At 46.9% G+C, this 26,298-nt stretch overlaps 1 protein-coding gene across 1 annotated transcript; it reads left to right on the top strand.

The window, feature by feature from the left end:
• Positions 1 to 538: 538 nt before the first annotated feature.
• POLD3 (DNA polymerase delta 3, accessory subunit) lies at positions 539 to 24,840 on the top strand. The gene is made up of 12 exons (XM_083499788.1): positions 539 to 860; positions 1,761 to 1,816; positions 2,060 to 2,162; positions 5,171 to 5,210; positions 8,374 to 8,506; positions 9,730 to 9,997; positions 10,795 to 10,867; positions 12,330 to 12,480; positions 15,096 to 15,202; positions 19,392 to 19,480; positions 21,015 to 21,093; positions 22,613 to 24,840. The coding sequence occupies exons 1-12, from the start codon at positions 801 to 803 to the stop codon at positions 22,801 to 22,803; spliced, it is 1,350 nt and encodes a 449-aa protein (XP_083355914.1). The 5' UTR covers positions 539 to 800; the 3' UTR covers positions 22,804 to 24,840.
• Positions 24,841 to 26,298: the final 1,458 nt, after the last annotated feature.

Here is a 26,298-nt window from a genome sequence, read left to right as displayed (position 1 = left end):
ACCCATCTGGCTGGGTTGCCCAGCCACTCTGGGCAGCTTCCAACATAATATAAAAACAGCCAAGCATAATAAACTAAAAGTTTCCCAATACAGGGCTGCCTTCAGATGTCTTTGGAAAGTTGCATAATCAGATGTCAGAGAGGCAGGGATGGCGCTCCACATATTATTACCATTATTATTATTATTTTGTATGCCGCCCTTCATCTGCAGATCACAGGGCCGTTCTCAACACATAGCACGGGCTGCATACTGTGGAGGAAATGACCATGGGGATTCGTTGCTTATAAGAGCTTATAAGAGCTGCCGAATGGAGCCTCCATGTCCAGAGACAGTCTACCTCTGAATTACCAGCGGCTGAGGGAGGGGCAAAGCAGCAAACCTCTTGGGAAGGCATTATGGCCTGCCCTGGCGGGGGCAAAAATCTACGCCAGCAAGACGCCACAACCTCGATACGCCGAGGGCCGCCTTCCCTGGAGACCCGGCGCCCTTCCTGGAACCTTCTGGACTACAACTCCCGTCAGCCCCCGGGAGAGCGGCCGAAACGCGCGTGCGTGCGCGCGCGGGAAGCGGAGGCGCCTCAGCCGCCTTTGGCCCAGTGCGCTTTCCGTAACGCGCGCGCGAGAAAGAGAAAGACCGCGCTGAGCGTGTCCCCGCGCGGCCGCCGTAGCGCGCTCTTTCTAGGGAGGCCTCGGGTTGCCATGGCGGCGGCGGCAGTGGCGGTTTCCTTCGTCTCCGCTCGGCGCCTGTGAGGGGGAAGTGGGCGAGTGGGGCCTAAGTTGGCGCTGCCGACCCGGCCGGCCATGGAGGACGAGCTGTACCTGGAGAACATCGACGAGTTCGTCACGGACCAGAACAGAGTCGTGAGTGGGGGAAGGGGTGCGAAAGCGGGGGGGGGTCTCGCAGGTGCTTCAGAGGGGGAGGGGAGGGGGCTGTTGGGGGGGAGGGGAGGGGGATTGGGCGGAGCGGGGGGGCCCGAACTCACAGAATATTTTTTTATTATTTTTATATATAATTTTTTATTAGTTTTTTTAACATATCATTTTCAACAGTAATTAAACATACTTTTACATCTTATTCAAATTTTTGACTTCCATCAGTCTTGTCTGATAATCTTCCAGTCTAATCTCTCAGTATGCATTTCTTATCTTCCCTATTACATTTCAAACTCATAACCAATATCTGTTCTCTTTTTCTGCTTTGTAGCACATCATATATTTCTCCTTACAAAACTTCTTGTAGTCCTACTAGCGTAATTTGTTGATGACAGTTGCTCTTCAAATAGTTCATATACTTCTTCCAATCTCCTGTAAATCTCTGGTCCCGCAGGTTTCGAATCCTTCCTGTCATTTTGTCCAATTCTGCATAGTCCATTAATTTCGTCTGCCATACTTCTTTCGTGAAAGCTCCCCGCTGTCCTGAAGAGGCTACGCACAGCTAAGCCAGAAGCTAGAACAGCGAGAGGGATCGTTGCACAGCGATCCCTCTCGCTGTTCTAGCTTCTGGGATAGCTGCGCAGCCTGCATTCGCTCCATAAGACGCACACACATTTCCCCTTACTTTTTAGGAGGGGAAAATGTGTCTTATAGAGCGAAAAATACAGTATATCCTACCTTTAACCTAATGGCAGTGGGTTAAAAGAAATTGGCACAGAAATTACGACCTTGGCTCTCTATGGGCGATTGCAGTAATGATGGTTGGCAGTTTTTTGGGGGGCTGCTGGCACTTGTTGCATGTTGAGATTGGATTGTTCTCCATTGCAGGTAACATACAAATGGCTGAGCTATACACTAGGTGTTCACGTCAACCAAGCTAAGCAGTAAGTATTGATATATTGATAAACAGAGGAGCAAGTCTTCTCAACTGTAGCTTCAGTTCTCCTCTTAAGGCTAAATAATTCTCCGTGGGATTTTTTAAAAAAAGATTGAGTAGAATAATTATTTGTTGGAATCTTGACCCACCAGGCCACCTCCAAGGTGTGTGGTCTGCATTCACTAATAATAACTTTATCAAGGAACGTAAGGGATTAATCTTCATTTTAGTGTCTCTGTCCCTTGCACAGGATGTTGTATGACTATGTGGAACGAAAGCGGAAGGAGAATTCGGGAGCCCAGTTGCATGTCACCTATTTAGTGGCCGGAAACCTCGTTCAGAATGGACACACAGTGAGTGCACAGCTTCTTCCATTACAAGTACAAATGCAGTGGAGTTCAGTGGGTTACAAAGGGAAACAGAGCTTTCTGTTTGGATTTTCATTTGGAAAAGAAACCAGAATCCTTTCTCCTAGGTATCATGTCAGAGGAAATAAAAAGAACAGTCAGACCAATATTTATATATGCAACTGCGGCGGCAAGGTTATTGATTGCCAAAAATTGGAAAAGCAGCAGTGTCCCAACTAAAACAGACTGGTTATCTAAAATGATGGAATACTTCCATATTGCCGAAGTAACAGGGAGGATAAGAGGAGATATGGTACAAAAAGTGAATAAGGAGTGGGCTATCTTTAAGGAATCCATCAGAATTTATGTGGAAAAAGTAGAATTTCTGAAAGATACTGAGTGAATCCAGAAAATGATTAGAGCGAAAGGAGAGTAAAGTTAAGATAAAAGAAGAGATTAAAGAAATAATGAAATCCATTTAAGCTAGTTGGAAAAATAGTAACAAGAATGGCTGGAAGTCAAGTCACTTAGTGGGTAGGTGTGTAGGTATGTTGATATGTATAGTATAAAGGTAAAGGGACTCCTGACCATTAGGTCCATTCGTGACAGGCTCTGGTATAGTATAGGTAGGTATTATATAGAGTAATGTATAGTATAGTATAGTGTAGAATGTATAGTATGGGTAGGTATTATATAGAGTAATGTAGGTATGTTTTATGTTATGAAAATTAGGTAGTGTGTTGTGTACATGTATTGTGTAAGTGTATATGTATGTGTTTTATATGTTAATAAAATAAATAAACAAAGTATATATAAAGGGAAACAGAGCAGATGGGGCTTATCAACCTGGGAAGGTAGCCCAACCAGGAGAAGGAAGACTCTGGTCCTAAACATCCACTGCCTTCTGGGATATCTTTGGGAGAAGAAAAAGCCAAGGAACAAACCCTACACAAATCTGCAGTGGAGTCCCTAAGATGGTTGGATGGCACCTTGTGCACTTCCTTCCAGAGACTTCTGCAGCCAAGCTGGTGCCAAACATATTGCTCTGTTTTTCTTTGGACCCCGTCAATGAGGGTGTGTGTGTGTCTTGTCGTCTGGGAGGCCTAGGACCTCCGTACACACAGCCCAGGCTTGCGCCCCGAGGACGTCACCTCAGTGCTGCTAATGCAGCTGTTTGACCTCACCCCCGGAGGCACACTCCATTGTTAGGACAACGGGCTAAAGAAAGCGCACATTGCTTCTGTAGTCAGTAACAATTACTGAAATTGTGTCTTACTGAAGCACTAAGTGTTTGGGTTAAAACCAAAGTGACTAAAAATATTTGCACTTCCAACCAACTTCGCTCAGTGTGTTGAGTGTGCTACTTTCCCATACATTCTAGAGCAGCGTTCCATGCAGAAAAAGTACAAACGCTGTCATGTATCTACAGGAGGAGTAACCAACACAGTGCCCTCCACATCAGGCACCTCCAAACTCGGCCCTCCAGCTGTTTTGGGACTACAACTCCCATCATCCCTACCTAACAGGACCAGTGGTCAGGAATGATGGGAATTGTAGTCCCAAAACAGCTGGAGGGCCGGGTTTGGGGTTGTCTGCTCCAGATGCTGCTGGACTACAACTCCCATCATCCCTCACCAATGGCTGTGCTGGCAGGGGCTGATGAGAGTTGCAGTCCACAGCATGGGAGGGCACCCCATTGGCTGCTCTTACTCTACAGCATCTGAGGTCCATGGTGATAATAGAATCATAGACTTGTAGAGTTGGAAGGGGCTCCAGGGGTCATCTAGTCCAACCCCTTCCAATGCAGGAATCTCAGCTCAAGCATCTATGACAGATGCCCATTCAACCTCTGCTTAAAAACCTCCAAGGAAGGAGAGTCCGTCATCTCTTGTGGGAATCTGTTCTTATTGTCAGAAAGTTCTTCCTGATGTCACTTGAAACCGTTCGTTCAGGTCCTCTCCTCTGGAGCAGCAGAAAACAAGCTTGCTCCATCTTCCATGTGACAGCCTTTAGATATTTGAAGACTGCTATCATATCTCCTCTTGGTTCCTTTTGGCATAGTAGCCCTCTTTAGACTTCATTCAATCAGATGATTTATTATTTGTGAGAGGGCAGCAGGCAAGAGCGTGCCCTCTATGTGTGTCTGTTTTCATTGCCTTCCAGCAATGAGTCTTGTATCCGAAGGCTTTCCACATATTTTGGAATCCTGGACAATGAATGAGCAGAAGGTGATGAAAATGGGCACTGGAGGCGGGGGCATGCTTACTCGGCTGCCCTCCTCATGAGTTGTTAACTGAAGAAGAAATAAATGAAATGGCAACTTTCTTGTAGTAATGAGCTTGGTCCAGCAGAGGGCACTACTGTGCTGCGAAAGGGACATTCCTGAACACTGGGTGTTTGAAATACAGTATAGGCTTTTCAAGATTGTGGGAGGTGTTGAGCTGATACTGTTGTCTGTGATGATTTATAACTGATAATTTTAATTGTTTTGTACAATACATTTTGCAGTATGTTTTAACCCACCCTGGGAGCATAGGGTGAATGGTGGATAGTTAATAATAATGCATATTATTTTGCTGAAAGCTTTTTGGATATTTGGTCTGGCATGCTCTATGAGAGGGCAGCCCCACCCCCAGTAGGATCACTGCCTAGTACTACAATGGTGGGCAAGGGAAACCAGAGTTTATTATTCACACAACAAGAGAAATTCACACAAGTCCTTTTGAAATACTTAAGCTAGACGTTGGGGGACAAGACTGAGTCTGCAGTCCTAAGTTGCGTTCTCAAAAATGAGTTTTACTGAGATCTAGCAGATTTTGTTGCAGGTTAAATATGGTAAGGATCAGAATATTGCTTTACTAGCTAGGACAAAGATCTCAGGGTCATGAGTTTGAACCCCACGCTGGGTGAAATATTCCTGCATTACAGGGGGTTGGACTGGATGGCCCTTGTGGCCCCTTCCAATTATATGATTTTATATTTTGCTTCTTTAATAAGTTGCCATTTCTTTACAGTGCCACAAGGTTGCAGTAGTGAAAGAAGAAAAGCTGGAAGGTAGGTCCATTGAGAGCAGTGCTTCCAAAGAAGCTCTGTCTTTGTAAATAATCCTAACATCACTTTTTTCCATTTGCAAATTTATGAGTTTGGATAGTATTGCTGGTTTGTCTGGAACACCTTGCTTCCATGCTATTTTCTAAGGATGCTCCCACATTTGTTGCCAACTCACCTCTGTGTCGTCATAATGCCTCTAGAGTGAGGAACGGAAAACACAGCATTTAACATTGGTTTGGAATACTTAATGCAACTATGGTGTGAGAGTGAGGAAGAGAAAATAGACAAATCTACATAGGACTTCACATACCTTTGGAAAGGTGTCTGCAGCAGCATACTCCCATATCTAGCTTTGTATTTATGCACTTTGTATCTGGGGGGAAGAACTGTAGCCTAGTTGTAGGGCAGTCCCCAGGCACCTCCAGATAGGGCTGGTTTTTAGATCCCTGTCTGGAAACCTGGAGAGTCTCTGCCAGCCAGTATAGAAAATACTGAGCCAGGGGGACCAGTGTTCCTACTCTGTCTAAGGCAGTTTGCATGCAGGTGAGGGAGTGGGCCAGAAAATAATGCAAATAGCCACCTTCCCCCACTGGCCCTCTGATTGCTCTTGGCGCGGAGATTGGTTGGCTGAAATATGAGAGGGTTAAGGGAGCTTGTACCTGTTGGAAGTCAATTATAATAAAGAGGTGGGATGAAGCTTACCTCTGGAGAGGCTCGGCATGTCTTGCCTTATATACTTAACCATTAACTAAAGGTAAAAGGTAAAGGGACCCCTGACCACTAGGTCCAGTTGTGGCCGATTCTGGGGTTGCGGCGCTCATCTCGCTTTATTGGCTGAGGGAGCCGGCGTCCAGCTTCCGGGTCATGTGGCCAGCATGACTAAGCCGCTTCTGGCGAACCAGAGCAGCACACCAAAACACCGTTTACCTTCCCGCCGGAGCGGTACCTATTTATCTACTTGCACTTTGACGTGCTTTCGAACTGCTAGGTTGGCAGGAGCAGGGACCGAGCAATGGGGGCTCACCCGTTGCGGGGATTCGAACCGCTGACCTTCTGATCGGCAAGTCCTAGGCTCTGTGGTTTAACCCACAGCACCACTTGCATCCCGTGAACCATAAACTATCCCAAAGACTTGAGGGAAATAACTTAAAAGAGCACAAACCCCTTTAATGCAGAATAGAACTTAGACTGAATGTTAACAATCCACATACCTGGTTTAAACTCTTAATTTCTGAATGCTCAGTCCTTTTTCATTCTTAAGGGGACATTGCCTACGTGTCAACTTTCCCCTACCCTGTTCTACTTTTCCTTTCATCCAGTTAAACCTCTGTGTTGTCTGACCTTTCTCAGGGGGAGTTGTCATGCTTCCTGTCCCCTCCTGCCTTTCCCTCTTGACGGGCTCCACTTTCCCTGCTCAAGCAACGCAAACAGTATTCAAGGACCAGAATCTCAAACAACTGCCCAACAATTTTGGTGCTTCAGTTGCTGCAGTCCCTGAGGTCAAATGAGGAGACAGATGATCAGGTGTTGCCTGAATGAGTTGTCCTGAAGCACTCTCCTTGGAAGTCTCCTCTTCCTGGTTTGAGCACATGCTATTTTTCAGTTGCGGTCAGGACAATATCCCTCCCTGCTTTGAGGACTATGACAAGTACCAGACCCAAGCCTGGGTGGAGAGCCAGGCTTGACTGCGTTGTGCTGTGCTGTGCTTTGCAGGCACATGAAGCACTTCTGAAGCACAGCGTGATTGCGGGGAGAATCCTGCCCCATCTCCAAACACAGGCAGTTAGAGCTTCAGAAGCGTGGTGCAATGCGTACTAGTCCCAGCCCTCGTCCTGAGCTTGGAAAAGTTGATCTGTTCCCAGTCTTGCACTCTGCTCCAGAAGCACTTAGACAGCCTCTGAGATCCAGCGCGACACCAGAGATAAAGATCCCATCCCAGGCAACAATTCTGGCCAGAATCAATGTGCTTCTGGCTGCAAGTCTGTCCTGCAAAAATTGTGCAACCTCAGCCAGTTGTCTGCATGGGGGTGGGGGGGGGGAAGTGTGATGCAGAAGCGAAAGCATCTGAGATTACAGCCAGCTACTGTAGAGGTGAGGCAGACATTCCTCCAAACTTCTGTTTCGACCAAACTCTGCTTCGTGTGACCTGATACAGCCTTGGCAGAAGCGCTTGGGCTGCAAGCCTTCAGATTGTTATCGCAGGGCTAATGTTTCTCCTTCCCAGGGGAGAGGCATGTGGGCTAGACATTTTGACTACAAATGCTTTTGTAGCCATAATTCAGCTGTATGGTAGACAGTCTTACATTGTGAGTCTCTTGACAGCCAAACGTTCAGCTGCCAAGAGCATGATAGTTTCAGAATAGCCGCTTTAGGTACTGAGTGAAACTGGCAAGGAGCAATGCAGGCTTCTCATGAGAGTCTTTTAAGGTGTCCTGGGATCGGTTCGTTTGTTGGGTGTCCAGTCTCAATTTTAAGAGTTATCCCCTCCCAATATTTCCCCCAGTTTTGTGCCATGATCATACACATATTGCCATTGTATATGGAGGCACCAGTTTGCACAAGCTTCATCTGAGCATACTGTCAGTAAAAAGCAGCAATGCAAAAGCCAGTTGCAGGTGGCTGGAATGCAAAACAGGATGTTGATGTCTGGAACTGTACCGTGGGGAAAAAGGGGCAGTCCATTCTCTGTACTGAGCACCGGATGTTAGCTCAGAGTGTCATCTGACCTGTACTGGAAGTACAGGGGTGGAGTTGTGACTCTACTGCTGGAGTCTGGAGAGTGCAGTTACATTTCTCTGTACTGCTGAAATGACAGGAATAAAAGACATGTAAATAGACTCCTGTCTGTCTCTTTCCCCTCCCTGGGGGAATGCAGGGAGGAGGGAGGATGGTGTGTTCTTCTCACGTCTGAGGAGGATCGCCGATTTATGGCCTTGCCTGGATCCTGCCGGGAGACGCAGATCGGAAGGTCAACAAGTATCTCAGTCGGTTGCCCGGGGAGGCCAGTTACCTCTGACTGCGAGCTGAGATACTGACACATACAAGTATGGCCTCCCAGCAGCCCGGTGCACTCCCAGATCGCTTGTTGAGTTGCGAACCATGCCACTGCAAAATGGTTGCTTTTTATGAGGTCCTTTCCATTTCACAGACCTGTCTTCCTTTTCAGCAATGAAGTCGAAGCTGTCCACCATTGCCAGCGTGCACGTCTACAGCATCCAAAAAGCCATGCTCAAGGACAGCAGTCCGCTCTATAACACGGATTACGATGTCATCAAAGCAAACCTGCAGAACTGCAGCAAGTGAGTTCTGTCTTGGTAACTGATCTGCTGGTCATCCAGATAAGCCCACCTTTATCTTGCCATCATTGTAGATTGTGCTCAGGCTGTAAGCGATCTCCAAAACCCATCCCAGAGGGTTCCTTCTTGTGCCCCTGCAGTAGTGGTTTCCCCCACTCTGCTAGGAAAAGTTTTGAGCTGTTTCTTCCCCCTCACACTGCTGGTTTTTCTTTTGCTTACTGTTTCAGTTCAGAGTCGGCAACATGCAAAGTGTTCCAAACTTTTCCTTTCTGACAGTCCGTTCAAGTTTAATTGCTATGTTCTCATTTACCGTATTGGCCCGAATATAAGCCACACTTTTTTTTTCCTAATTCCAACTGTGAAAAGTTAAAAGTGTAGCTTAAATTTGTGACCTTGCAAAAATTGACTTTTTTTACGATATCGCTGCTGAAACAGACATACAGTAAAATGGAACAGGTGTGAGTGCCTGCAGAATTTTAAGGGAGTGGCTTATATTTGGGTATTGTCTTTTTTTCTTTTTCCCCCCTTGAATTTTAAAGGTGCGGCTTATATTCAGGCCAATACAGTATTGCTTCACTTGGATTGACTGAGTGATTATTATTTATTTAATTCATAAAAACTGAATGTATCTTAATTGTAAAAAAATCTCAAAGATGTTTACAAAAGATGAACAGTAAAATCAAGAAAAAATTACAACCCTACTTTAAGACATGCAAAAGCTAAAATACTAAAACAGGTTAAAATCACCTCAACTTTCTAAGCAGCTGAGTAAGCTTGTCTAAACAGGAATGTTTTTAGCAGGTGCAAAAAGAGTACAGTGAAGGCACTACTTGGATCTCAATAGGCAGGGAGTATTTCATATATTTATATCCTGCCTTAAGTTGGCATGAAAATAATTTTGTTCTTCTGGCCAGTTCTCTTCAGTGAAAAGAGATTCCCTTGCTTCCTGTCCACACTGCTATGCTTGGGCAAGTGACTCTTAGGACAAGTTTAAAAGACATTTGTATAAAAAGGAACAGAAACCTTTCTTGGTCTGCTCCCATCTTATTGGTCAGTATGACATAACGTTGTCGCACATGTTTAAGGAATGCATGAGAAATGAAACAGGAATTGTTTTCTCAGGAAACACCTTTATCCCAAGGCTCTTTGAGAGTGTTTGGCATGGACGTCAAATGATAAAACTTCCAAGTCGTGCTAACTGAAGTTTCCCCCCTCCTGCTACCCAGGTTTAGTGCTATTCACTGTGCTGCTGCAGTTGCCAGGACAGCCGCTGAAATGTCTCGCGCCGAAACCCCGGCCCAGGTGGATCGCCAGCCACCTCATGGCGTGGATAAAGCCGCTACTCCTGTGGTCAACGGCCATGCCCCAAGCGCTTCTTCAAAGCAGACCTCCCAGCAGACCAAGGGCATTATGGGAATGTTTGCGGCCAAGTCTTCCACCAAGTCCCAGGAGACCCCGAAAGAGACCAAAGTGGAAGCTAAAGAGTCACCAAATGTAAGTTTCCAGGCTTTGGCACCCTTTGTCATCAGCTACCCCCTCCCCCCGGGACACGGGTGGCACTGGGTTAAACCACAGAGCCTAGGACTTGCCGATCAGAAGGTTGGCGGTTCAAATCCCCGCGACGGGGTGAGCTCCTGTTGCTCGGTCCTGGCTCCTGCCAACCTAGCAGTTTGAAAGCACATCAAAGTGCAAGTAGATAAATACCGTATTTTTCACTCTATAAGACGCACCAGACCACAAGACGCACCTAGTTTTTGGAGGAGGAAAACAAGAAAAAAAATATTCTGAATCTCAGAAGCCAGAGCAGCAAGAGGGATTGCTGCGCAGTGAAAGCAGCAATCCCTCTTGCTGTTCTGGCTTCTGGGATAGCTGCACAGCCTGCATTCGCTCCATAAGACGCACACACATTTCCCCTTACTTTTTAGGAGGGAAAAAGTGAGTCTTATAGAGCAAAAAATACGGTAGGTACCACTCTGGCGGGAAGGTAAACGGCATTTCCGTGCACTGCTCTGGTTTGCCAGAAGCGGCTCAGTCATGCTGGCCACATGACCTGGAAGCTGTACGCCGGCTCCCTCGGCCAATTAAGCGAGATGAGCGCCGCAACCCCAGAGTCGTCCGTGACTGGACTTAACAGTCAGGGGTCCCTTTACCTTTACCTTTACCTTTACCTTTTTACACTCCCCCCTCCCCCAACTTCATCTCAGGGCTGCACCGTAAAGGGCAGCTTTGGACACAAAGGCATGAAAGGGAGAACAAATACCGTTCGCTTTGAATATGTTCATTCCTTCCAGGCCTCCACAGCAAGTAGCAAGGCAACAGCTAAAGGAAATCTGCTGAACAACTTCTTTGGAAAAGCTGCTCTGGGTAAGGATTGTCGAGCCCCGTTGTCAAGGGCTAAATACAGCTTACAGCATTTACATTCAAATCCTTGGCTCCAAAGGGCTTATTATAGCTAGATAAAGGATAAACTAGCAATTTGTTCCTAAGCATGTCTCTTCATTTGCAAATCTTAAGGAGTTCAGCGGGGAAATATAGGTAGCAAAGGCTTGCTGAAACAAAACGTTTTCAGCAGGCTTGTTGAGGATGCCAGCATAATGTCAATAGGCAGGGATTTCCATGGCACAGGTGCTGCCATTTTTTGGCTCCTCCACTGAAGGTCTGGAGGGTGGCAACACGAGAAGAGGCCTTTCCAGTGTTGGCTTCTCACTTGTGCTCTACCCAGAGGCTCACCTGGTGCCTTCATTACTTATCTTTAGGCACCAGGCAAAAAGATTTAATTTCCCCAGGCCTGTGGCTTTTAGTTATCTGTGGGTAGGTTTTTTTTAGTCCTACCTTTAAAAAATATGAATGAGTTTTATATTTTTCTCTTGTTTCAGTTTTATGCTGGTTTCAATGTGTGTGTTACTGATTTAGAATCATATAATCATAGAATCATAGAGTTGGAAGAGACCACAAGGGCCATCGAGTCCAACCCCCTGCCAAGCAGGAAACACCATCAGAGCACTCCTGACATATGGTTGTCAAGCCTCTGCTTAAAGACCTCCAAAGTAGGAGACTCCACCACACTCCTTGACAGCAAATTCCACTGTCGAACAGCTCTTACTGTCAGGAAGTTCTTCCTAATGTTTAGGTGGAATCTTCTTTCTTGTAGTTTGGATCCATTGCTCCGTGTCCGCTTCTCTGGAGCAGCAGAAAACAACCTTTCTCCCTCCTCTATGTGACATCCTTTTATATATTTGAACATGGCTATCATATCACCCCTTAACCTCCTCTTCTCCAGGCTAAACATGCCCAGCTCCCTTAGCCGTTCCTCATAAGGCATTGTTTCCAGGCCTTTGACCATTTTGGTTGCCCTCCTCTGGACACGTTCCAGTTTGTCAGTGTCCTTCTTGAACTGTGGTGCCCAGAACTGGACACAGTACTCCAGGTGAGGTCTGACCAGAGCAGAATACAGTGGCACTATTACTTCCCTTGATCTAGATGCTAAACTCCTATTGATGCAGCCCAGAATTGCATTGGCTTTGTTGTTGTAAATCACTTTGAATTATTTTGTTGAAAAAAAGCGACAAATAAGTCTACTTAAAAATAAATAAATCCTGCTGTACATGCAGACCAGGCCTGAGTACGCTTAGGACTGCTGTATTGTGTGTGATTTATTACACTGCTCCAGTAGCATCTGTCCAGGTTTTCTTTTGTAGTTTTGCAACATACTTCTATCCCTTCCCCACCTTTTGTGAGAGTGGAGCCCCTTGTTGTAGCCAGATCCTACCATAGGGAGCAAACTGGTAAAGTGCAGCCTTCCTGCTTTCCCTTGTGACAAACGCAGGCAAAGCAAGTCCTGAACCCGAACAGCGAAAGGAAGAGAAAGCTGCAGCCAAGTCCCCAGTGGAACCCAAATCGCTTCCGGGTGCACCAGAACGTGAGAAACCCAGCAAGAAAGCTGATCCTGCAAGAGGACAGCTGAAGGACAAAAAAAGGTAGCCCTCCCCATTTAAGTTTTTGGTTGTCTAAGGCTTTGGGGGTATAAATGGCCAGCTTGGCTCATTCATTTGCAGAAGTTCATTGTACTGTAACGGAGTGCCTGGAAGGGGAGGAAGCAGGCACACAGATTTTTAAAAGGCCGAGTCAAGCACTGAATTGCATAAGAAGTCTTGAACTCCATTGACTTTCTTCCAGACTGATTGCACTACTAAATGCTCAGAAACCGGAGGCAGGGTTGCAAATGACATCAGTATTAAAGCTGGGGCTCGTTGCTGTTTCCCATCCTAATTTTTCCTTTTAAAAACCACTCAAGTAAAATGTGCACACACATTGCAGTATTGCAGTATTACTTGAGTATTACACAAATAACACAAACAGTCCGGTGATTCAGCTTTAAATTAGCTGCAATTGTCATCACTTCTCTGATTCTAATTTTGAGAGCAGCAGAGCAAAAGCTGCTAGATATTCTGTGACTGCTAAACCAAAATTTGTGTCCAGATTTTTTTTTTTACCAATATTGCAGGCTTCTGTGAGTTTCTGGAGCTCAGATACTTCTCTTCAGCGCTAGATTTGTATGTGTATAGAGTGTCTGGAAGGACTGAGGTGCAGGTGGGGAGCATTGTAAGGGAGCGCAGAAAGGAACGGGTGGTTGAAAGACAGAGCAAGACAAGAAAAACGCATGCATGCATGCACACACCCCATAATGCACTTGTATACTTTAGCTTGGTGCCTAATACAAATATATCACAGGATGACAGGAATAGCTGCTTCACCAGAATCATATACAGTGGTGCCCCGCAAGACGAATGCCTCGCAAGACGGAAAACTCGCTAGACAAAAGAGTTTTCCGTTTTGGAGGTGCTTCGCTAAACGAATATCCTATGGGCTTGCTTCGCAAGACAACAATGTCTTGCGAGTTCCTGCTGGTTTTTTTCCTCCCCCCCCCTTTTTCTAAGCCGCTAAGCCGCTTATCAGCTGATCCGATCAGCAGATAAGCCGCTAATAGCGCTAATCCGCTAATCCGTCAATGGGCTTGCTTCGCAAGACGAAAAAACCGCTAGATGAAGAGAATCACAGAACGGATTCTTTTCGTCTTGCGAGGCACCACTGTAATAGCAGAATTCTGGACTGGAATCCTTCTGTGCTTACTTTTAATTTTAGCTCAAACATTTGTCTGCAGCCTGGTGTGGGCAGTTTCCTGTTGTGGAGGCCCCCTCCTCGCTTGACTTTTAGCCAGTCAGCTGATTCTAACTAGTTGCCTTGTTTTTAGTCCGAGAGGCCTGGAGAAAAGGATGCCCCTTTGGCAGAAGAGTAGAGGCCGCAGTGCCCAGAGCTGTCTCTGCCACCAGCGCTGGCTCGCTGGCACCTTCCCATCAGTGCTGAAAGAAGCCATTTAATTAATTTTTTTTCCACTAGTAAAAATATGATCATGCTAAAATGTATTTCAAAGCCACTCCAGACATCTGAGACACTACCTCATAGCGACTCCACTAAAAGAGTATTGATTGGCCGTTTGGGACGTGATTTCTTGTAAAAACTGTGCTTTGGGGACGAACTTGTTTAGACCCCCTGAGGCAGGATGAGATCCCAGGTCTGGGGGATATTAGCTTTCACAGCTCTGCAGTCGCTTTCGTAACGTGGCATTTTGCATCTGAGGTGTCATTGACTTTTACGTCCTGCCCTGTTCAAGGGTTCAGAACAAGTTGATTCGTTTTGGGGGATCTTGGGTGGGCTGGTGGTCGATGCTTTTTTTAATAACACATTGTTTTGTTGGCCTCAGAGGGTGCTGGCTGGTAGTTACCGTGGTGACACTGAGGTCTAAACCACTGAGCCTTTTGGGCTTGCCGATCGGAAGGTCGGCGGTTTGAATTCCCGTGATGGGGTGAGCTCCCGTTGCTCTGTCCCAGCTCCTGCCAACCTAGCAGTTTGGAAGCACGCCAAAAAGTGCAAGTAGATAAATAGGTATCGCTCTGGCGGGAAGGTAAACAACTTTTCAGTGCACTGCTCTGGTTTCAATGTTCCATTGCACCAGAAGCGGCTTAGTCATGCTGGCCACATGACCCAGAAGCTGTACGCCGGTTCCCTCGGCCTGTAAAGTGAGATGAGCGCCGCAACCCCAGAGTCGTCCGCAACTGGACTTAACTGTCAGGAGTCCTTTACCTTTTCCAATTGCTAGGAAACCAGCAAGTGCCCCCCCCCCTTAGCCCAACGGCTCCTGTGTTTCCCTTCTTACTCAGGCTTCTTGAGCGCTGTTAATGGCATGGCATACATATCTGCACACAGGTGATTGTGGTTCCTGATATCTGGACTGCTGTTTGGCCTGCACTTGTCTTCCTCCGGATAGAATCACTACCTCGGATCGTTCTGTTCGTTTTTGATTGCAGAACATACATGACCCTGGGAGCATCTTTCCAGCTCGCTTCTTCCTCTTAGAGTTCAGCGTATGCAGCCGTCTTTAATTATAGGTGGTAGAAGAGGAACAATAGCCTGCTGCTATTGTTCTTTGCTCCAGATTAGCAGTCGCGCGTTTTGCGTTTGGAGAAGTTGTTCTCTTTCCGCCTGTTCCACACCCCCAAATACATTTGAGCTGACGAGCCTTATTTGTTTGCAGAACAAAGAGGCTGGAGATGTCAGATGAGGAGGAGAAAGAGGTTGAGAGCCTGAAGAGAAAGAGGCGTCGGATCAAACAGCCTCAACCCGACAGCAGTGAAGACGAGGGTAAATGGAAGATGGGGGGTGGAGGTTTGATGAGATTGCACTTACATTGAAGCCAGTGTCTCTAGGAGATCCTGGTCTTCTTGGAAGCAAGTGGGTACAGCAGTGCTAAGCATCTGCCCTGGATAAGTGCAAAGTCCCATCTGACAAGGCTTCTCTTTCTCCTTATGTCTTTGCTATAAATGGTTGTTCTTTCTGCCCAGGCATACGACCCTTCGTCTTACCACTAGGGAAATGCAGACTTCTGTGCTGAAAAGAGATCACCTCTTTGCAGGTGTTTTATTTATTTTTGAATTGCAGAATTCTTCCCCATCATATTGGTTTCAAATGAAACAAAGAGCTTCCAATAAAACGCAGCTTATGAAAAGAAGATGCTGCAGAAAATAAAAATCAAATATATACAATATGTGATTAACAAAGCAGGCTTAATTTCCGCAGAAATTAAATCTGCTTTGTTATTCAAAGCCTGAGCCCTCTCTCTGATACAGTGGCAACAGAGAGGTTGTGGCAATAAGAAGTCTGTTGTGACCAACTAAGTTCTGCTCTTGAGTAGAGCTATTGAAAGGAATGGATTTAAGTCGTAACCACAAATATAAGTGGATCTGCTTTTGAGTATGGCTAATTTTGGAGACAACCCTTTGTTATGAAAGATACACAAATATCCATAATTCACTTTCTCTATGGAATCCATGATATTTCTTTTGCAAGAAACTTGGATCGTTTTTCTTTTTAGCATAACCTTGATAATAGGTAAGCAAAGGGCAGCAGGAACTGTGTGTGGAAGACAGTGTCCCAAATGAAAGGCAGGAAGTAATTAAAAAACAAGTAAGGAGAGGCAGGAAGACAAGCATAGCACAGTAGCTCCCACCCCAAATACTGACACCCTCTGCAGGTATCAGCAGTCACTCTTTCAAATGCATCTCCGCAGCCCTCTGGACCAGCAGCTTGCTAGGCGATTTTTTAAAAGAAAGGTAAGATTTTTTAAAAGACATTTCTTGCAGAGTGAGACTAGTTGGCTCCCTCTTGGAGCTGAGTTCTGTTTCTTGGCAAGAGCCTGCTGCCACGAGTCTCCCCAAAGCTTTTGTTCTGTCTTCTGGGAGCAGCAGCATCTAGCCAGGCTCTCGTAACTCACCGCAGCTACCTTGTCTCAATGAATAAGCCGGGGTTTGTTTTGTGGAGAGTCGTAGGATTCAAAATTGTTTCTAAAATGGTCCAAGTGATGGCACTGAAAGCCAAGCTGCCAAGACAATGGATACGTCTCCAGGATGCTCACCTGTAAAAAGGACTTCCGTGTTCCCATTTGGGCAAATACAGGGCTGCTGTCTGTAGTAAATTACTGTATCATAAGTTGGGAACCAGATGTAGTGGGAGTAGTAATAATAATAATGATGATGATGATGATAATTTATTTATACCCTGCCCATCTGGCTGGGTTACCCCAGCCACTGTGGGCGGCTTCCAACCAAATATTAAAAACAGTACAGCATCAGACATTAAAAACTTCCCTAAACAGGGCCGCCTTCAGTTGTCTTTTAAAAGTAAAATAGTTGTTTATTGCCTTAACATCTGCTGGGAGGGCGTTCCACAGGGCAGGCGCCACTACCAAGAAGGCCCTCTGCCTGGTTCCCTGTAACCTCACTCTGAACCTGCGCTCTGAACACAACAGGCATCCAGCAAGCCAGGCAACAGAAGAACTTGGGAGGCCACAGTTAAAAGTGTAATTAGCAGCATCACAGAAGAAAACAAAACCAGATACTGTGTTGGTTTGTCCCAGGAAGGCTGGGAATACACAGTTAAAGCTGTTCCTCTGCCTTAAAGGCCACATGGTGGAGATGGTCATTGTAACCTTTGCTGCTGCCGTTTAGTATTTGTATACCAACATCAAGGTACAAATTGTACCTTGTCACCTTTTCCAGTTCAGGCATATGAGCACCTGGTGGACAGGCTGGACTTTTTCAGTAGCACCTTGCAAGTTACAAGGAGGGGTGAACCGGATTTTTCACCTTGACCCCAACTGCATTTATTCTCACAATCATAACCGCGAGAATTTGGGATTTAAGCCCTTAAAGGAACCTCTTGTTTGCTGCATCAGTCCTCATCAATACGAGGACAGCACACCTTGGCTGCTGCCGCTGCTTGATCTGATTGGACATCTTGAGGTGTGTATTTTTGTGCGATGCCCCATTCGCTGCCATCTACCTCACTGCTCATGTTTCCACTCCTTCCCTGACAATAGAACGCAATTCATTATTCCGTGGTTGGAAGCCGTCCACCAGTAGATCTCAGCCCAGCTTAACCTGCGAAAGGTCACTTGGCCTGATGTCTGGCCCAGGCGCAGCATTCCTGGTATTGACCTAATAAGCTGGGCTGGTTTCATGTCCCAAAAAATACGAGTCACAACTACGTTATGAGCACAGAGCTGCCGCCAGCCAAAAGTGGGTTGAAAGGGAAGCTTGGCAGGTGTTCTGTCCAACATTTCTGTTGTTTCTATTAAGCAAGCAGGTTAGCAGGGCAAGTCTCTTCTCTGCTTGCTTACCCTGAGAGAGGCTCCCCGTGGCAGTTGTTCTCCTTGAACTCAGCAAGGCTCCCTCGCAACCTTTCAACTAGTCAGGGTGACGCAGCGGGGGGTTGAATGATACAGGTGCCGCTGCGAACGCAGTTTCCGCATTCCTGTCAGCTCAGGGGAGCATTGAAATGAAATCTGCCTCGTGATCATCAGTGGCTTTCGCCATTCTCTTTGGCAGAACCACAAGAGGTTGTAACTTGCTGCCGTAGCTGAACCCAAAGAGCACAGAGTGCTCAACGCGAAATGCCCAGGGTTTAGTCAGGAAAGGATCTGAGGACCAAAACATTTTTAAAAGCGTCTTGTGGAATTGAGGAGAGGTTAGTAACCTCTGTATTGATGTGGTTTTGAGACTGCTTGATTGTATCAGGGTTTTTTAAAAGCCACCTCCAGCCATTAGAAGGGACGCGGGTGGCACTGTGGGTTAAACCACAGAGCCTAGGACTTGCCAATCAGAAGGTTGGCGGTTCAAATCCCCGCGACGGAGTGAGCTCCCGCTGCTCGGTCCCTGCTCCTGCCAACCTAGCAGTTCAAAAGCACGTCAAAGTGCAAGTAGATAAATAGGTACCGCTCCAGCGGGAAGGTAAACAGCGTTTCCGTGCGCTGCTCTGGTTCGCCAGAAGCGGCTTAGTCATGCTGGCCACATAACCCGGAAGCTGTACGCCGGCTCCCTCGGCCAATAAAGCGAGATGAGCGCTGCAACCCCTGAGTCGGCCACGACTGGACCTAATGGTCAGGGGTCCCTTTACCTTTACCTTTACCAGCAATTAGAGATGCATTTCCCCAAAGCTGGTGTCGTTGCTTCCAGTTTCGTACATTAAACTGCATTCATGGGTATGGTTCAAGAGGAACACACTTTTGATAGGTTTTGCATTCCGGTAAACTGAGGATGGTCTGGTGCAAGGACTGGCTAGATAGTCAAGCTGCCAAGAAGTTATCTAATGACACAGCAGGCCTGAGCTGTAGTTGGTATATCACAAGGGAAAGCGGAGTATTTCTGGGAGCCTTTAGGAATTTGTCTTCTTATGATCCAGCTCATATAACGCAGTGTCAGGGATCTCCTGCAAAATCTCAAATCAGAGCTTTTAGTACTGAAGGATAAGTTTTTATTGGTGCTTGTGGCAGAAAACGTCTTAAATGTGTGAATTTACAGGAGTTTGGGGCTATAACATGAGTTTTTCCGAGGGGTCTGTTATAAAAGTTGCTTTTGAGTCCATCCTACCACACGTCTCTGTACCCTCTCGCTCAAAGAATCAAACACATTTAAGAACCTATATTGGCTGACCAAAATGGAGGGTGTACACTTTTGCTTTTGAAAGGTGCCTCACTGCTTCATTTTCCAAGCTGGCATCAGGGGCCCTTATGAAGATCAGGCCTCAAATGCGCATTTCAGTGGCTGATTTAGAAATGAGGCAGGTTTGCCCTGGCTTGAACTAGACAAGCAGTCATAAATATCCAGTGTGCCATGTGGAGGAACACGAGGCTGCTACCAGTCCTTGGGTTCTGTGATGGAAGCAAGGCAAAATGCAAAGGTAGGGAAATTAATGAATAGAATGACACAATAATGCTGCAATCTCTCATTGGGCCATGGTTCCAAAACTGCAACTTAACTCCTCTTTTCCCCTGCAGATGTCCCGGAATCACCTGTAACTCCTGAAGTGAAAGACCTTTCTCCTGAGCCAGACCCGAACCCAGAGCCTGATCCTCTGCCCATGGAGGTAAAGACTGGTTTTGCAGGCATGTTTCAGACAGTGGGAAACCCCACATTCTGAACATGGGGTTGTCTTTTATACAAACGTCCTTCGCTTGCTTGGCTTAACGTAATTTTATGGAGTGGGGAGAGTTTTTGTGGGGTTGGTAAAAAAAAGGTAAAGGGACCCCTGACCGTTAGGTCGCATCGCGGCCAACTCTGGGGTTGCGGCGCTCATCTCGCTTTATTGGCCGAGGGAGCTGGTGTACAGCTTCCGGGTCATGTGGCCAGTATGACTAAGCCGCTTCTGGCGAATCAGAGCAGCGCACGGAAACGCCGTTTTCCTTCCCACCGGAGCAGTACCTGTTTATCTACTTCACTTTGACGTGCTTTCGAACTGCTAGGTTGGCAGGAGAAGGGACCGAGCAATGGGAGCTCACCCCATTGCGGGGATTCGAACCGTTGACCTTCTGATTGGCAAGTCCTAGGCTCTGTGGCTTAACCCACAGTGCCACCCGCGTCCCTTATTGTGGGGTTGGAGGCAGAAGAAATTAAGGAGGAAGTCTTGCCTTGGTCTAAACTACATTTCTAAGGTCTCAGTAGAAGCTTCATTTGCTTCTTAATCTTGCTTAAAAATATATATATAAATGTATCTCAAGCTGTTGCTTCTCATATACTAGGTCACTGGCCCAAAGTGGCAGAATTGGGAATGTAGTGCAAGATGAGTGATTCTCAGTTCAGCTGTAATTGCTTTCCTTGCCTTCTTTGTGACTGATGGGCTTAGTCAGAAGTGAATTCTTCGTGGCCACAGCCTCCGTTACAAATGATCCGACCCAGTCATGCAATCACAAGCAGATGCCACTTTGCTCTTAACGCTTGGCTGAAAACCCAAAATTTGGCAGAGAGGCAAAACCTATTTGCGTTATTGTCAGAGTCTGTTAACATCTCCAAAAGCCCAAAAGGTTTCACTTCAGAATCAATTCAGCAAACTTCTCTCTTCAAAGTGGGGTGAATGAAGAAATTGGATGTATTCTGGTTGTTATAAAACGCCATCCAACTTCCCCCAGCTACGCACTTTGATTTTAAAAGCTGAACTGAAATTTCTTTTTTTCTTTTTAGGGGTGCTTATTTCTGAGTAAATATGCATAGGTCCAACTTGTAAAATACACCTCTCCGCTTTTGGAGGCAGAGGGAATTACAAGTGGGGAGGGTGCTGTTGCAGTCAGGTCCTCTTCATGGGTTTCCCAGAGGCCTCTGGGCAGCCATTGTGAGAATAATGATTGATGATGAGGATAATAATAATAATTTATTATATGCCGCCCCTCGGACTGGGTTGCTCAATTCACTCTGGGCGGCTTCCAACAAATCAAAACATCAAACACAGTAAAACATTGAAATCTTCCCTGCTTTCCGACCGGAGGAATGGCCTCTTCCATTGGTAGCACATTGAGCCCCTCCCCTGGTCCCTGGCAGCCACTAGAAAAGGGGCAAAAAAGTAGATGCTGTTTGTCGCAACGTTCACTGCACACCATCTTCACAGTCTGCACTGTCCTCTTTTTCAGGCATCGGCAGGAGAGAAAAAACGGAAGCGGAAGCGAGTGCTGAAGTCCAAAACGTTTGTGGATGAGGAAGGCTGCATAGGTGAGGCTTAGCTGTGGGGCTGTCCTGGGATTAGCCAATGAACTGTGTTCGTTTTAACTGATCGATTAAGTAACGTAAACAGTAGCAAAAACAGTGAGCCTCTGTTGGATATGGGAGGGCAAATCCCTTTGGGCTCTGTATTAACAGGTGCGGTGCAATTTGCATAGCATCCTAAGTTACCCTGCCACGCACTGTCATTTAGTGTAGGACCCCTTTCTCAAGACCCTTTGCAAGTGGGGGGCCTTGGGAGCCTGGAGGAAAGTGGGGAAGTCTGTCCGTGTGTTGATGAGAAACCCTTGGTGCACATTCGTCATGCAAACATCTAGCCTGGGTTTTGTCAAGTTAGAAATGGATTAAGGATCTGACTTTTCAAGTTTGGCCAAGTGTTCTGGCCTCCACTTCAGGCGCCTCCGAAGAAACAGGCTCTTTCTTTTCTGTCTATCCTCAGCCAACCTCCCCCCCCCCCCGTCCCCCACCCCTCCGAAAGGATGCCTCCAGAGCTTGCAATAACAAAGATGGACCCCCCTCCCCTTCCAAAGAAAGTGTGGGTTTTACTCTTTAACTTCAGTCTTTTCTAAACATGTCAAGAGTGGGAAGCTTTCCTTCACCACTTGGAATAAATAGTCCTCTGTGGAATGCTGACATTACCGATTTGCAGTCCAGATCCGGCCCGGTTCATTGCTACCCGCACCTCTGGTGTGTTCTTGGCAGACGGTCTGGTGTAGCAAAGAAAGAACGGAACGGAATCGTGGTGAGAATTGTTTGGGTGGGAGAAGAGGCCTAGCCATATATTCAAGTCAGAGATCTGAATGTTGCCTTTGCCGAACTTCCAGAATGTTTGTATTTGTATATGCACATCTGTCAGGGGTTGGGATGAGGGGCATTTGGCTCGTAGGTATGTAGAGGATTTCTAGGTGTCCAATCCAGAGAGATTTCCCACTCCTCCCATGGTTAACTTTGGGTTCCTGTTGGGAGCCAAGCTATTATGGCTTGTGTCAGGGGTTTCATGCTACAGTCATACCTTGGGTTGAATATGCTTCACGTTGAGCGCATTCGGGTTGCACTCCGCGGCAACCCAGAAGTAACGGAGCGCGTTACATCCTGGTTTCGCCACATGCGCAGATGCTCAAAATGATGTAACGCGCGTGCGCAGAAGTGGCAAAAAGCGGCGTGCGCAGGTATGCCGTCACTAGTTGTGTTTCCTTCTGGGTGCGAACAGGGCTCCAGAATGGATCCTGTTCACACCCCGAGGTACCACTGTATATGGATTCAGTCTAAGGGTGAGGAAAGGCCAGCAGGCCCAGGAATATAGTTCTGCAGGAGAAGAATGGTGAAGGAAAGATGGGAGTTGGGTTGGGCAGCAGTCAGGAGTCCATGCCTTGCTTGCCTCGTATGATGGCCTTCAGAATTGGGGGGTTGATCTGGGGCAGTTTTAAGAGACTGTTGGGTAACCCAGAGGCTGCAAGAATCAGGGACTTTCCAGTGGTGCAACCGGTTCACGCCGCCCTTTTGTTTCTAGTGACCGAAAAGGCTTACGAGAGCGAGTCCTGCACAGACAGCGAAGGTGACTTCCGCTCCAAGCCCTCCGCGGCTCGCAAGCCGCCTGCCGGGGCTGCCAAGAAAGAGCCCAAGGAGGAGAAGAGAGGCGCAAAGAGAGCCACGAAGGCCAACAAGCAGGCTTCCATCATGGGCTTCTTCCAGAAGAAATGAGCTCCAGCCACTGCCTGGTTTGCAGAAGCTGTGTCAGAGCAGGCCGCCACCCTTTTTGAGGCACAAATACTTACCGTGTAAGTGGGCTTTCTCCGGAACCGGGAAACGAGACTCGCCACACGTGGGAACCTTTCGGTGCCAAAGCTGCTTAGAAAGCAGCCACTAGAGGCAGCAGAGTCGCTGTTTGAGAATCAGATTAATTTGCTTTGTGCGGGCCTGTTAAATATATATCTCTATATGTAAAGGCCAATTGTTTCTTTTAGCCGCCCCGTCCTGCGGCAAGCCCTGCAGGTGGGCTGGCCTCTCCCACTGGCTCAGGTCAACGAAATGTGATGCGTCTCAGTATCCCCACCAGCTATCGCTGTCCCACCTCCAACCCTTTCCTCTTCACAGTGGTGCCTTCAGAGAGCTTGAGCTTCAAGGTTTCTCTGCGGCCAGGCAGCTATTTGGAAGGGAAATCTCGCGGGCCCTTCACACAGTTGCCTGCTCTTGTAGCTATGCGGAAGGGCAGCGATAGCTTAAGAACGTTGGTGGGTCTTTTTCCTTGTCTCAACCAAACACTGTGAAAGGCAGGAGAAGCAATGGCAGCTTTAGAAATGTCGAAAAGAGTATTCTGGCTGTGAGTCTTGACGCAGGCTGCCTCTGTTATGATAAACACTGGAAATGAGAAACAATTCAGAACCCGCCCGGACTGCCCTCTTTCCTCCATCTGTTTGTATGGGGCTTTTGCCCAAATAACCTTTTGCCCTTCTCGTCTTCCTCCTGTCATTCGGAAGGGGAGCCCAACCAAAGACCGCCTGTAGCTGCTGCCTTGCATGGGGTTTGCATCAGTTTTAGCATAAACAAGGTGGGTTGGGGTCTCTGACTGGTTGGCTTCCTTGATCAACTGCCAAGCAGGGTGTCCCCCCCCCCCCTTTAATGGAGAAACCACTTGTTAATGAGGAACCAAATGATGAGCAACCCCGTTTCGGAAGATCCAACTCTTTTTTTTAAAGTTAGAATGAAAGGAAAGGAGCAGGGATGGAGACCGGCCATTCTTCTCACAAGTCTGCAGTTTGGACAGATCCGTTCAATGAAACATTAAGAGAGGGCAAGAACTCCATTCTGGTTTGGTTTAGGTCTAGCGGTGGAGTGGGCGGTCTTCCACAGCCACTCACTAAACCACAACCAAAATAGAGTAGCAGGTAGAGCTGCTGGTGACATTTTAAAAAAGGTCATTTGCCTATTATAGATGGTGCCCAGGCCAAAGGAAAAACAAAAGGGGTTCATTATTCAAACCCCGTATTACAGAAATAATATTTTTATTTTGAGGCTTAGCCGTGGAGGTTTCTCAGCCTCCCCAAGCCCCTACTGAAACTAGTCTGGTTTCTGAAATCCATTATTTGAACAATCGGAATCCGTTCATGGCTGTTGCGGATGCACGAACCGGCCTGCCCCTCTGGCTGGCGTCCTTGGGGGTTTCACGTTCAACATGGTGTTCTTGTAGTTGCTGATTTTATAATGAAGTGCATTCAGTCCTTAGCCCAGGCCTGCAGGCTGACCTTCCTGACAGACAAGCCTACTTGGCCTTCTCATCCCAGCTTTCCCCTGCGCTTGGGAAGGTGGGTTTGGCAGCATCCTCGCCTACGACCATTCCTTCCCCAACCTGGTGCCCTCCAGATGAATTTGACTATTAACTCTCACCAGACACAAGCAGCAGGGGTGTTCTGGTGAGAGAGTTAAAGCCCAAAACATGGAGGGCACAATGTTGAGTGAGACTACTCTTAAGGAGTTCAGGCCAACAGCTGAGTAAGGCTTCACATCCTTGGGTTAGTGTTGGTTATTTTTTAATATGAAATAGGAGGCCTCTGCTGGAAAGCCTTAGTCCATTTTTTGCCAATCTTTTTTTTTTTAACTCTTTCCCAATAAAATAACACTTTCCCCTTCCTCCTTTGTGTGCTCAGATGTTTATGTTGGGGCAAAAAAGCAAAATGTTAAATAAAGATGCGGTCTTCTGCTAAACATCTTTTTTTTAATAAATAAAAAAATCTTGCTGAAGAGATGTTTTTGTGTCTGAACTTGTGATACTACCACTTGGCTAAAGCATTTTCATTGAGCTTTTGAAGGTTTTTCCATGCAACCGAATACTTAAGGATGAGGTCGTCCAAGAACTCTATCATGTTCAGAAGTACAAATACACATATAATTTAAAAGCCAGCTGGAATTCCTCACCTATCGCAGGGCAGCCAGGGATTTCAGAAGGGGCTTTTGAGCTGCCGAGCCTGCTGTTGACCCTTTCCTTTGGATGGAGGAAGCAGTCACATGACAGCTGGGCTCATCTTTCTCGCCCATCAGCAACATGCAGGCTGGGGCTGATGGGAGTTGTGGTCCAAAACATCTGGAGGGGCACCAGGGGGGCATAGGTGCCCCAGAACCTGTACCACTCTGTGATTGGACAGGGGTGGCACTGTGGTCTAAACCACTGAGCCTCTTGGGCTTGCCAATCAGAAGATCAGCGGTTCGAATCCCCGCAACGGAGTGAGCTCCCGTTGCTCTGTCCCAGCTCCTGCCAACCTAGCAGTTCGAAAGCATGCTGGTGCAAGTAGATGAATAGGTACCACTGTGGCGGAAAGGTAAACGGCGTTTTCGTGCACTCTGGTTTCTGTCATGGTGTCCCATTGTGCCAGAAGTGGTTCAGTCACGCTGGCCACATGACCCGGAAAGCTGTCTGGACAGACGCTGGCTCCCTTGGTCTGAAAAGAAGATGAGCGCCACAACCCCATAGTCACTTTGACTGTACTTAACCGTCCAGGGGTCCTTAGCATTGCATCCACTTGTTTTTGGTTGTTGATTCCACCAAAAGAGATGGATGGAGTAAGAACTGACCAGTTGGTTAAATAAACTCTGAATTGGGTGGGTTGCAAAACATGAAACAGTCTACTTTTGTGTGTGTGTGTACATAATTTTATTAGTTTTCAATTACAAAATAGCAAAAACAAAAGCGCCAAACATACTCAGTTCTGGAAGTCCATTTGACTTCCGAAATGTTCAAAAACCAAGGCACAGCTTCTGATTGATGCAGGTGCCCCGGAAACAATAGCTGACAGCCGCATTGGATGTCCGGCTTCCAAAAAACATTCGAAAACTGGAACACTCACTTCCGGGTTTTCAGAGTTTGAGAACCAAAGTGTTTGAGAAGCAAGCTAACACTGTATTTACTTAGCAAGAGGAGCTACAGTCTGGTGGCAAACCTTGGTAGTCCCCACAATAGTGAGACTTAAATGACAGCCTTCCGCAATCTGCTGCTCTGCAGATACTTTGGACTCAGGCTCAGGCTGATCAACATAGTCCCAAGACATCTGCATTTCTTGAGGCTGAGAAAGACTGCTGCAAATAAAGTGCTGGGTTACATTTATACTGATGGCAGCTTTCATACATTCAGCTTCATCAATGCATGTGGTGTTTCACAACATTTTTGTGTGCAGAGGCAGTAGTGCTCTGCCCCGAAGAGCTTGC

This window comes from Podarcis liolepis, assembly GCF_965112155.1.
Source record: "Podarcis liolepis genome assembly, chromosome: 4".
Taxonomy (NCBI): domain Eukaryota; kingdom Metazoa; phylum Chordata; class Lepidosauria; order Squamata; family Lacertidae; genus Podarcis; species Podarcis liolepis.
Note: the sequence above shows the minus strand (reverse complement) of the source record. Positions and strands in the feature narration are given on the sequence as shown.